The sequence below is a fragment of the Aphis gossypii genome, chromosome 1 (genome assembly GCF_020184175.1).
Source record: "Aphis gossypii isolate Hap1 chromosome 1, ASM2018417v2, whole genome shotgun sequence".
In the NCBI taxonomy this organism is placed as follows: Eukaryota; Metazoa; Arthropoda; class Insecta; order Hemiptera; family Aphididae; genus Aphis; species Aphis gossypii.
In genome coordinates this window covers 50,390,114-50,404,152 of record NC_065530.1, presented here as the reverse complement: position 1 = coordinate 50,404,152, position 14,039 = coordinate 50,390,114, and the positions used below count along the sequence as shown (strand labels likewise).

General features: G+C 33.0%; 1 protein-coding gene across 14 annotated transcripts in view; it reads right to left on the bottom strand.

Moving 5' to 3' along the window:
- Positions 1 to 589: 589 nt before the first annotated feature.
- The window catches only part of LOC114121075 (maternal protein pumilio), a 102,098-nt gene continuing 88,648 nt past the window's right edge, over positions 590 to 14,039 (bottom strand). For 6 of the 14 annotated variants that reach the window (XM_050197858.1, XM_050197867.1, XM_050197860.1 and 3 more), the window contains 11 exons: positions 10,962 to 11,265; positions 9,246 to 9,542; positions 8,338 to 8,442; positions 5,854 to 5,994; positions 5,610 to 5,777; positions 5,324 to 5,507; positions 4,700 to 4,949; positions 4,370 to 4,597; positions 4,117 to 4,279; positions 3,818 to 3,986; positions 590 to 3,741 (listed from right to left, as the gene is read on the bottom strand). In XM_050197858.1, coding sequence (XP_050053815.1) covers positions 3,492 to 3,741; positions 3,818 to 3,986; positions 4,117 to 4,279; positions 4,370 to 4,597; positions 4,700 to 4,949; positions 5,324 to 5,507; positions 5,610 to 5,777; positions 5,854 to 5,994; positions 8,338 to 8,442; positions 9,246 to 9,542; positions 10,962 to 11,265 — 2,259 coding nt within the window. In that variant the 3' untranslated portion in view covers positions 590 to 3,491. The remainder of the gene's footprint in view (positions 3,742 to 3,817; positions 3,987 to 4,116; positions 4,280 to 4,369; positions 4,598 to 4,699; positions 4,950 to 5,323; positions 5,508 to 5,609; positions 5,778 to 5,853; positions 5,995 to 8,337; positions 8,443 to 9,245; positions 9,543 to 10,961; positions 11,266 to 14,039) is intronic. The other 8 variants (XM_050197869.1, XM_050197871.1, XM_050197865.1 and 5 more) reach the window with 8 other exon arrangements.

Below are 14,039 nucleotides of genomic sequence, written 5' to 3'. Positions count from 1 at the left end.
AATTATCCTTCGAATAATGTAGGTAGCAATCCACTATAAATATAAATATAATATTGAAATCTACAATCACTTTACAATAATACAATGAATAAATAATAAAACCATTTTTTTTTTTTTTTTTTAATTATATTTTTATATACCTTTACATAGTACATTATTACACAAATTCTAAACATTACAATCAAATTACATCAAATTACACAGAGAACTATAATTTATATAATATTACTAATATATATATTTTTTTTAATTTATATAATATAACAAATATTATAATTTTTTTTAGGTTTTTTTTTGTCGTGCACATAGCATTAAAATTTTAACTTCAAATAAACACGATAACTACAAATTCAAATGTTACACTATACCAATACACAAAAAAAATTTTAAGTTTGAATATACAGGCGTTATAATATATATGTATATATTTATATAATAGTAATATATACTAAAAATATTTATTTAATTATTAAGTTTTTATTACATTAATCAAATACCACTACGATATTTCCTTAGTAAATCGAATAGGGTCTATAAAATAATAATGTTTATATTTAAAACCACAGCAAAGTTTTAAAGCTGTTTTGAATTTCTTAAAAAAAAAAAAAAATAAAAATAATAATTATTAAATACATAGTGAAAGAGAAATTCATACACTGATAGTCATTAAAAATAACAAAAGAAAAAAAAACTAACAAAACGTCAATTAGAATAAAAAAACCTAATAAAAATTAATAACTTTATAACATTATTTTCATATATTTATAAATATTATATAATGGAAATAATAATGAACAATTTTACTTACACTGTCGAAATATTAATAAACCTTTACACATCAGTCTTGCTATGAATTATATAACTTTTATACGTTTTCTTTACACTGCCAATATTAAATTGTTAGTAGTTAACCCCATACAAATTTACATAGGAATAATAAATTAAAATACAGATAAACAAAGTAAAAATTCTAACCGTTGTATGGTCATAGAGTAAACAGGCTGTGTTTTTCATTTTATTTATATACGTGTATTCTACTTAAAACTTTAAAAGTTTATGTCATTAATCATTTATACTGAAAATAATATGTTTTCCATGCATAATTTATCGCACATGAACATTTCTACAATAATCTAACTATTATTTTATTAGTTATACACATATATAGAAAAAAATAAGATAATAATAGACGAAAAATTATAATTAAAAATAAATCTAAAAATATAAATCAAAATATATTTATAATATTATTATATTAGTAAACTAGTGTAAATAGATTACGAGGGGATTAAAGGAAATACGGGAACATAAATATGGGAATATTTTTCATTAATTTATATTATTATTATTATATTTAATACTATTAATTATTTATTACAACAGCTATTCCAAATATTATATAAGAAATATTATACATCTAATTTTTAAGGTGAAAAAATCAGGATCTACACTTTTTGCTCACATCATTGAATTAGTTCCTATATAAGAATTTTATGATAGATATTTGTTATATTATGGTCATATACTAAGCGTGTCTTGAAAAACAACTATCTGATCAATCTATTAACATGTATAATATAGGTAGGGATAGCATTTCACACATAAATACAGCCCCATTTATTAAAAATAAAATATTAATGAGGTGTATATGGTTCTAATAATTAAAGGATGCGTGTAATGTAGTCAAGAAGTACAAATATAAATTGCATATTTTGTGGTTAAAATTTTAGAAATATAATATTAACATATATAAAAATGTGTATATTAATAATTCTGAATGCAAAAGTTGTATAAACTGTTATTAATGGAATTTATATTTTAGAATAATGATTGCGTATAATTAAACGAGTATAAATAAAAATGCAAATGTATAAAACTGCGATATCTTTTAAAAATGGAAAGTTACTAGATGAAGGCAACAGCCAAGACAACAGTTTTATTTTAATTAACTTTTGATAGGAGTTGAAATAAATAAGGAGTTTCTGGAAAACAATATTATTGTTGTAGAACCAAAATTTTGCATTTATAAGTTCATAGACGGGTACAAGTCCATTATATTACAAAAAAAAAAAAAAAAAAGATTAATTACACATTACACTAAAAATTAGCAGTCTTAAATTTTTTTTATTTTTTAGATGTTTCATACATTATAATAACCAAAACATAAAATATAATATTAATTTTAAATTGTTTAATTTTTCCAGCCTGTTAATGGAGCTTAAAAGAGTTATTTGTGTATTTATTTTATATGTTTAATAAATAAATTGGAAAGAAAAGAAAACTTTTATAATTTATCACTTGAGAAAAAAGATTATGTTCACATTTCTTCATTATGTACATATTATCAGGAACATCGTAGTCTAACTTATGCGTCTATGAAATACACGTTTTGAGTTTTATAAAATTATATAAAATTATTAGTTATTACGAATGACAGGATAATTTTTGTATATATATAAAAACATAAATTTATATACACATTTATCACCAATTTTTTTCAGTACGGATAGAATAATAATAAAAATAAAAAATAATTATGTACCCAAAACTGGTAGGATTTAGCTTACAGATTTTTCATATACAACATAAACATAATGGCTTTCACAGATTTAAAAATATGCAATTTTATACATTTATATATATATATATATAAAAAAAAAAAAAAAAAAAAAACAAGCATTGTAGCGATTAAATGTGTACATTATATAATTTCTTTATACAGCGTATTTATAAAAAAAAATTACAGGAATGAATTACTTTCGATTTATAGGTATATATGCATAATATTTATATAGAGAAAGAAACTTGATTTTATATTACAGAAAACAAACAAAACTTCACTATCAAAATCTAATTTAAACCCTGTTTAAAAAATTAAATGAAATACTATATAATAATAATAATAATAATAATAAAAAAAATGATATACAAAATATTATACACAATCATTTGTTAAGTTAAAAAAAAATTTATTTAAAAAGATGACCCGGTTTTTTTTTTGTACACTATAATATATAATTGGAAGCAAAATATACACGAACGCTGTATAAGAAATTCGCTAAGGTCACAAAATGGGGTGCTAATTTTTTTATAATATACATACCTTGTAAACGTCACCATATTAGAACTTGTTAAAAAAAATTTGTCGTATTTGCCATATTGTATTCAAAGTGTAATTAATATTAAGATATATTAAAGCCCCACACTAATAAGCTAATTAGTAATTATTTACTTTTTTTTTTGTTTCTAACAAATAATAATAAAAAAAAAAAAAACCATCCAAATCCACATATTGCTAACTAAATTTGGATACTAATTTTTTTTAATGCACAAAAATTAAGTTAAACCCACTAACTTTGAGTAATAATAATATAGTAATTTAAAAATAAAAGAAAAATAATTAGAACTTAATTTGGATTCAAAATACTAATTAAGGGATACAATAATAATAATAATAAAAAAAAAAATTGTAGTAGAAAATATAGAACTGTTTAAAGCACTCCATTTGTTGGTGGTCCAATAGGTCCCAATTCAGATACAGGCACTGATTGTTGATTGCTCTTCATGAAGTACTTTTCCAATTTTGAAATTATGTGCTTACCGTATGTGTACTTGCGCAATGATGCAAAATGAGGACGGATTTTGTGCATGAGCACCTTACGTTGAGAAGATTCACATACATCTAACATTTTTTGCACTACATAATTGGCATATTGATCTTTCATCATTACATGTAAGGCACTAGATGGTAAGAAACAAAAATCCAATTTAATATCAACATAAATAGAATATATAATCAATTTATATGGCTACTTACTTGTCATTGAAACCGCAAACCTCTTCAATAAGCATCGAACGTTCACTGCGTGTAGCATGTGTTACACATTTTTCCACAACGTTAGATGCAAACTTATGTTGGGACAGAGTCAACACTTTTCCGCGAACAGAGCATATTAATTTAGATTTGTCCTCTTGCTTACCGTGCTCTGTGAAATGAAATGATGGTTGAATAATTTAATACAAAACCCAAAGAAAGTACACCCCGAAGAGCAGTTACATATTAATACAAATTGTACTCTTTAAAATAGAACAAGACCAGGTTTATCGCAAACGTACCCAATACATGTTGAATTACATAGTTTCCATATTGATCTTGTATCAATTGTTCAACGTGTTGATGCATTTCGTCGAGTATCGGTGCTGTCTGTTCAGATGTACAATGTTCGAGTATACGCTGAATGACTCTGCATCCGTATGGATGTGTTGATAATGTTAAGACCTGGAGAAATCAAATGCCATTAGGTATTAGTAGATACCACAGTTTTCATCCAATGTTTAATATTGATCTTTGTAGTTAAAAATCACTTACTTGTCCTTGGAAAGCATTGATGATGAATTGGAGAGCGTGTGGATCAACGCACTCTATGCACTTTTGAACTACGTGATTACCGTTTTGGTCTTTAACGCATTTGAGGACATGGCCATCTAGCTCACGGACTATTTCCACTTGTTGTTCTCCACCCACGCTTTCCAATGCTTTCTGGATAACCCTGCAGCCGTACATTTGTAACGCTAAAGGCAATACATGTCCACGTACCTAATTGATGTACAGTACAACAAATCAAGAAGACATATTAGAACATCGGAATATTTAAATTATTCAGAAATAATATAATGTATTGTGACAACAATCACATACCTTCTGCGCCAATGTAGATTTCTGTTCAGGTGTGCCGAACTCGAAGAACTTTTGAATAACATAGTTGCCAAATACATCGGTCATCAAACTATACGCAGCGGCCAATATTTCAGAGAACACCAGCTGCTTTTCGGGCGTGGAAGCCCTCTCCAACTTCTGTTGTATAAATCTAGAGCCGTGTTGGTCTTGGGAAAACTCGACAATATGATTGGTGAGGTCTCGTAGTTGAAGACTGGGGTAACGATTGTTCCTGCCACAGTGCAGGAGAATTGGATCGATTACGATTAATTGATCAGAGGCATGCTGTATATGGTTGGGAGATGAGCCACACCATTTAAACGTATAATCAAGACATAAATCTACCCTTCCCTCTAATCTTGCAGTGAATAGAAATGAAATCCAGAATTTATACGATTTTTCATTACCAATGTTTTTAATAACATAAAAATCAAGCACAAAAGGTAGTATAGAGTAAAACAAGTAATCGATTACATTAATTCTAACATTTTTAAATAGAATAAATTAAATACTTTATAAAATACTGATACCCCCTCATACTTTATTCGATGAGCTCATCCCCTAAATTACAGCAGGCAAGAGACTGTTCTTAAGAAGGTAACCTACCTGAAGTCTTCTAGGAGCCTGCTACGGCCGGACGGTTTTGAGTCCAACGTTATGGAGGAACCACCCAACGAAGAAGCGCTGCCACGAACTCCACCCATTTTGTTGAACAATGAATTCGTATTGTTCGGATTTGCAGCTGTGCTAAACATGGCTCCGTTAGCGGCTAGACCACCCATAGCGTAATCTATTGCAAAAATAAAATAAAATAAAATTAATACAAATATCAACACAGTGTTATGTAGTCATAAATAACGTTATTATATTATATACACAAACATGTACGTACCACTAGCTCTGAACTTGGACATGGCTTCTGCACCTGGCGCAGCGTTCATCAGACCTCTGTTGGCGTTATTGGCCGAACCCATGAGGCCCATCTGTAAATTGGACGCGGAGCCCATAGCTGGTGGAGGGGTAAGAGATCCCGAGGCGAGACCCAAGGGGCTTTGGGACGCTGTATAGTGTAGACAGAAGATAGTCTGTTAATTATCACGGTCAATACGGAAAAAAAATCAAATATATGTACATACCCAGTGTGTTGTACTGTGGCCACTTATGACGGGCGTAATCCATGGACGGTGAAAAAGCGGACGTATTACGGTCAAAGGAATCGCGTCTGCCGGCATTTCCAGAACCCAGACCAAGACTGACATTGACATCGTGTATGCCTGCTGTCGAAAACACACGCGGGAAAAAACAGCCCCGTAAGTATTGTTGCTTTTTAAATACATGCTTATATATATATATATGAATTTGTCAGTAGGTAGGTAGTATATGCGATGATAAAACATAACAATTAGACGCAAAAGCAGTGGTGTCATTTACACTGCAGTTTTAATTGTCGAGTAAATGTATTGTTCACGTAACTCATACACGGCTAATCTACAGTTTAAACCGAAACAATAACTAGACGTCTATTATAGTACAATATTATAAATTTAAAAAACAAAAAAAAAAAAAAATGTTAACGTTGTTTTTATTATTCGAGCGTATAATGATAATTAATATAATACACTATACAGGGTGGACGCAACGCGGTATTTATTCGTGTTAGGTGTACATAATATTATTACTTGGGGCTGTTCGGGAAAACGCTACGACGCCCACAGTGCATAGGTATGTGTATAATAATAACAATAACAATAATAATAATAAAGCTGCGAAATTAAATCCACGAGAACCGAACAACAATTGTGCCTTAAGCATCGTGTTTTTATGTTAAAATTTATGATCCTACTACTCAGGTTTAATTTAATCGACCCCTAAAACTTTAAGACGGGATGATAATAGTAATAAATTTCATCGGTGTTAGTTGTTACTAGTGCGTTTTCTTCACCCGTACATCGAGGCATAGAGGCGGTTAACGAACACATCCATCTTGATCGTGTTGTCACGATACTTCCGTTTTAATTAACCCGTCGGTCGAAGATTTAAATGGGCACGTGCACGTTACACGGCAATGACGGTTATTCTACTAATTATGTATGCAACAAATATAGCTACAAATACGACCACCGACGGTATATTTAGTAACAAATCCATCAATCCGCAAACACAGGATAATAATAGTAGGATATAATGGTTATTAAAAGCAATAATAAGTATCAAAAAAAAAAAAATTAAAATCTAACGGAGAAACGGTATAAAATTAAATATGAGTGTTTAATAAATAGGCACTGCTGTAGGTTAGACATGTAGTTGAATTTTGAGCGTTGATGAAAAAAAATTGTAGTGGCGTGAATATGTGGTTATATAAAGGATATTACTCATTCTTTCGTTGGAAACTACACTAGGTACACACACTACAAATGAAAAATGTAGAATCTGCAGCAAAGAATACATATACGGTCAATAGGTGGGTATATAGTGGAAGGAAGAAAAACAATTCTCTCGAGCCTTACTAACTTTATCTGTAATATACATTATACATAGATGACGTCAATAGTTTGATTGCATAGAATTTTTATAAAATCGTGTTACACATACACTTAATTCTACGCCATGCTAGTATTAGTAACAGTGTAACATAGTATCAGCATAACTAGTGTACATATATGATATATAAAAATGTATAGTTTGCAAATCTATCGTGTTAACAGGTGGGAAAAATGTAATAAGAATGAATTGTAAGTGTATAGTCGCTCATCGTACACGCTATACACATGTAGTAGCAACCTAAACAATATCATTATAATTTATAACATACATATTATACACAACAAAACGTCATATTAAAAAAAAAATTACTCGTGTGAGAAATCGTGTCTCTCAAACGTGTATAATCGGATATTAATATAATAACAGGTGGGGTAGCGGTAAAACAACGTGTGAAAACTTGCACTCGAGTCTCTTTTATTTTACCGGCGGCATCGATAGCAGAGGATGTATACACTTTGATGAGCGGGTGAGTATAATAGTAGTACAGCAGTAATGGTGCTGGTTAGTGTGTTTGAGTGGGGCGGTTAAGTGCGGTATGGTTGGTATTATTATTATTTAACGCAAAAGTGTATAATACAAAACGAGTCTAGGGATAGTATTTGACATTTGTAGGTCAGGTGAAAGCGTTTGGATCCTTCGGGAGATCTTTTGGTGTGTAGTGTGACAATGTTGGGCGGCAGCAAATATTATTATTATTATTATTATGCAAAAGCGTGCAAAACATAAAAATAAAATTTTAAACAAAAACCACATATTTTAATAAACTGCACGAATATATTATTATTATAAAAGGCGTCGCTAAATGAAAAACATAATATTAATCCACACGAATCCTATACACGTTGCGGCTGCTGTTGCATGCTATAAAAGATTATTAAACCACGTGTTTTTTTTTTGTTATATTATTATCATTAATCGTCATACAAAACGGTCGAGGCGGAGTGTGGCATTTCGCAAAGGCGTATTATATATATTTTTCTATACATATTATATTATAAGTAAATATAATGCGACATGCAACAACAACAACAACGACGACGACGACGACGACAACGGTGACGAAGGCAAAAACGTACCTGCGCTGACCCCCAGCGACGAAAGGCTGGATGTCAGTGAGGTCAAGTTGGTCGAATAGTTGTTGGCTGCCGAACCGACCGCCTGCTGAGGCTGTGGTTGGAGTCCTGTCAAAAAACACCCCGAAATAAAACACCAATAACACGAAAGTGGTGGCGATAGTAGAGGTAAAGTCGGCGTTGGAGGTGAAGATAACGGGAGCTTACGACGGCATTTAATTTTGTTACGTACACACACGGCGGGGCTCGTAATAACACGATTTCTCGTATTTAAATATAGGGCAACGGAAAATTCATTAGCCTCGTTTTACGCACCGCACAATTTAACTACCTATATATATACATATGTATAGCTTTAATACAATATTATGGTCGTCACACACGTCTCTTTTGTGTCGTCATTTATATATATACACCGTAACTCTACCGTCGATATCAGTTTTGTTGAGACGAATGACAATATAATATACACGGTACGACGACACGCGGGCCCCGCATTTAAAACAACTATTTCACTATAATATAGTCGTTTGCAGTATTACTCTCGTCAGCGTATTTCATAATATTATATATTAATAAAACACTGCTCGCAAAACTGTAAAGTAAATATACGCGACCGCCGTCAAAAACGCGCGAGGGGGTGCGGCGTCGTACTTTCCGTCGTTTGATAATTAAAACGTTTCGGGCGGAGACGGCGACGACGACACGACGCGGGGAAAAACGACAATGACTTTCGCTTTGCATATCACACGCACACACACGCACACACGTCAACTTATAACGTTTAGGCGTAATAATAATAATTATAATAATACTGCGTGAGAAGGATTATATTTAAAAAAAAAAAAATAAATAATGTACGATTTATATAATATAATAAATATTTATGGCCAAGTGTGGATATAGCGTACCTTGTTGGGCATTGACGATGACCGATGCGGGCGACACGAGCCGGAGCTGACCGCCGTTGCGGGTCATCACCAGCGATCCGTTTTGGTCGTAGAACGCCGGTATGACCTGGTACTGGGTGCCGTCACCCTGCGACGGGCTCATCGGCCTGCGCTGTTGCTGGGCCGTGTTGGTGCCGTTGGCCGCGGCGCCGGGTTGACCGGCAGCGCCGGCCGGCTGAATGATGCTGCCCGCCGGGTACATGCCCCACGGCACGCCGTAGTATTGCGGCACCACTGTCGGACCTGAGCCCATAAAGCCTTTATTGAGACAAAACACGCACGCACGCACACGATAGTAATAAAAACGTTCGAAATATACATTTTTCGGTACAATATTAATAATATTATTATAATATAATATATGGGTAGGTACATTTCAAAAACGCGTGGTGTATATACAATATATATATATAGTTATTACGAAAGCGATGGTTTTATAATATAATACACATACGACGTGGAAATCAAGAGTTGTACAGAAGGATACAGGTATCTAAGTATACGAAGGGGAGTATAGGAAACTCGCTTATTCAAACGGATGTACATGACTAGAATAGGTCACAGGAATATACAGAATTCAGTTGACTTGACAACATGACGTTAGGTATAATAGTATATACAGGAATGATGCGCGCGTATACACTCTGTCCTACGGCCAGGCACTAAGTACAACGAAAATCGATTAGATTTAGGACAACCGGCCGCAGGAATAGAGTTCTCGGAGCCAAATAGAGAATACCGAGGTTGAATAAAATAATCTTGTCTACAGGAAAATCAAAAATTCTACAATTTGTGGACAGTAAGGAAACATTTGTTGACTAAGACCAGGCAGAAAAAATAATACACACGAGAAGCGCACGTCATTCTGACAGGAAGTGCAGGAATTTGTTGGCAAGGCCGTGGTTGTATATATTATAATCGGTATTTACATATTATTTGGACTATCAATTGATCATTTACCAGACTACCAGACTATTTTTGCATTTTTATTTATTGAAAAACATTGTGAAAGGAACACGAACAAAAATAAATGAAAAGAATATTTCATTATCTTCGGTCAAACAAAAAAATTAAAAAAATCAATTTTGTCATGAAAAAACTAAATAACAATACCGCGGAATAAAAACAAGTAATGAAAGGTAACTATACAAAATCGATATAGTAAGATTATGTATAGGCATAATACTTAGTATAGATGATTTTATTATGTTTTCGTTTATCAGAAAAATCGTTTGTCGAGGGGAAAATAATTATAAAATGTCCATCGCACAATTGAATTCAAACGCTTTTTCGAATCATATTGGTGGTATTTTAAAATTCCATAAAACATAAATTCTAAACACAATGAATATTAATGTACATGTAACATTGTTGACACTGTGTCAATGTAATTTGGATATTGACATATCTCGCTATACGCGTATAATATATTAATACACGGTTCTAATTTGTTTTTTTTTTTTTAAGCGTGCAAAAGTACTGCTCTGCAGCTATGGTAGTTGAGTAAATTCTCAATTGACGGGGGGTATTGTCTAGATTAATATCCTTATTTTATAATAATATTACGAATGAATTTTTTTTTGATGCCGATATTATATATTATTATAATATTATATCATGTGCAACAATGACGACTACGGCTAAAACATAATAGCGCGTCGCGTGTGGTACACTTACCGGCGATCATGTAAGGTTCTTGCGGGTTGATGATGTACGGTGTCGTGGCCGTCGTGCCCGGGGGCGCGAACGTGGCCGCGGCCGCGGCGGCGGCGACCGGCGTCGCGGCCGGTGCCGACGCAGCGGCAGCCAGTCCGGCGGCCGCCGCGGCCAGCTGCTGTTGCTGCTGCAGATGGAACTGTTGCTGCTGCTGTTGTTGGATGAGCTGCAGTTGTTGGGCCGCCACCGCGGCCGCCGCGGCCGGATTCGCTGCCGCGGCCGCGGCCGCCGCTGCCTGCTGCGCTTGATGGTTGCGGAACAGCTGCTGAACAAAAGCGTAAAACGAATGAGTAAACCGTCGACGACACGCGTTTATTATATGACAACAAAATATTATATTATTGCGAAGCGCGTTTTACAATGCACGCATTATAATAATATTATAATAATTCCGTATCGATCGGGAGATTTTTTACTGTTGTGTTTCGGCATCGCATGTCGGGGCGCGAAGGATAATAAAAATACACGTCAACACAACAAAACAAACACTTATTTTGTCGTCATTATATGACGTGCACGATGTGTACTATGTGTGTGTGTTGGTTCAACACAATTTTTACGAGTATAATAACACGACGACGTGCTCGCGCGCATACATTATTAATAAATCGTTATAATATATACTAAAGAGAGCCGATATAATGTTTTCGCGATTATAAATATTATTATACATTGATATATAAAGGTTTACAATATTCATTTTTTTGTTCGTTGTTTTTTTTTTTTTTTTTTACATTATTATATTTTCAACGAAACGCGTGGCGGGCGGGAGATGTCTTATTTTTTTTATTTATTGTTCGACGAACAAATTAACGAATAATGAAAACTTTGTGCGAAAACTCTGCGACGCAGCAAAATCTGGGACGAAAATTTGCCTTAAACTACGAAAATATAACGATCCATGGCAATTCCGAGAAAACAATCGTATCGCTAGTACCTATACGTATATGTGCATAATATAATATAATACAGTGTATATGCAAATTACGATATGACATATATATATTAGGAGGTATATTATGTTCTCGGAACGTCGTTGACGGTAAACAATAGGTAATTATTAGAAAGCGATACGACAAAGCGACAGATAAGTGGTAATAGGTATAGGTGTATATTAATAATAATAATAATAGGCTACACTGAACACCACGACCTATAAGGTCGAAAGCTTATTACCACCATTAGGTTTGTATAACAATATTATGCGTCGGATCATCGAAGATATAATCAATTTTTTTTTTATGTCAAGTCGACTTCCATTAACGTCACCAATGGGATATTAATTTATTTTTCAGAACGGTCAAAAGTGAAATTGACATTCTCATTTTACGAGTAACGAACAAAATAATATAATGTTTTTCAGACGACTACTTTTACATGTATACGTGCGTAATATACGGTGGTACACAGTGTATCCATATCTTCGTTGTTGGTAAGTTATTTTGGCCGAATACTAAAATGTCAAAAACAATACAATATATATGTTTTTACGTAACAGCAACTGAACTAGTGGAATAAATGAACCGTTTGAATATATTATTATGAAATGAATAGAAAATGTAGTTTTTCTTTTATTTAACCTAGAACCACTAAGTATACAACCATACATAATACAATGCATACAAACAATGTATGAATATAAAGTTTAAATAATTAAACGAGCGTTTCTTTTTTACGTTACCTACATTATAGTAACATTCAGCAACCGCAATTCGTACAGAGTATTTGATAATAATAATAAAAAAAAATATAAAACAATGATAATAACAAATAAACATTTAAAGTTTATTTTTTGCTACTCACGTTTAATAATTTAGCAATATCCTGCATGTGCAGGACTATAAAGCTAGGTACTGAAGGTGAAGGTATAATAGCATTTTAGGGGGTTTTAGCATTTACAGAATAGAGATTGCAGGAGTGTAAATACGTCGAATCGCTATGAATATTTTTGTGTAATGTAATCATATTTTTTTATAGCCGGTTGCAGATTTCAGAACGAAGTAAAAATGGTAATGTTTTCACCCTACATATGCGCGGCTGCACATACATAGAACTCTAAGCAGTTCATGGACCATTCGTTTAAAACGCGATTGCAATACCTACTCGAAGAGCGCGAATAATAAAATAAACACATATATATACATTATATGTACATAAGCGTGAAAACTACAGGGCGGAAAAAATATCATTGTAAAAATGTACAAGTTTCAACTATATTTTGACAAGCGTTCTAAGTACATGCCGGCGCAATGGCTGAAGAGCGCGGAGTTCTGCATTATTGTAATAATACAAAATGGGTAAGTTACTATACTAATAGTAAGAAAAAATAATAAAACCATCGTTCTTTATTTCGCTCCACACATGTGTCACGCGGAGAAAAAAGGGTACACCATCGCTGAATGGAATAAGTGTTGTATTTCGGGGGAAATTCGATTTGAAGGTTCTTAAACGTTCGATAAACAATATCTTCTATAGACATACCGAAAGAATAAATATACGCCTAACGTGACTGTCAACATTTTCCCCCTCTCGTTCATTCCTGGTATATTTTATCTCCATCGCCAATATACTATGTATAGAGATTAAATAATTTAAAGCACTGGTAAATAATAATAATATTATGTGTATTCGTATTTCGCCCGCGGTAAAATGCAATTATTCACCGCGTCGGACGTTAAAACCACAGATTTCGTTTAAATTCTGAAAGCGCGTCTATACATATACATACATATCGTTTCGTTTAAAAAGCTTTAAGTATTTTTTTTTCACCCCGTAGTTAGCTACCGAGAAAAGCGCGCAAGTATAGAAATGCTCGGCTTACCATTTTTTATGGTATTCTTCTCAAAAACGAATAAGCCAGAATGCGAGGAGACAAAAATATACGATTTTCTATCGCCTCGCATCTTCCACCCCTCGTCGTTGTCACTGATCACGTGCCGGCGAATAGATGGCTACGGAAACCGAACGAGTAAGATATGAGACGGGGGGCCCGGGGCGAAGTGTTAAATACCTGCAAAGTGGTTAACAGGAAATTTGACA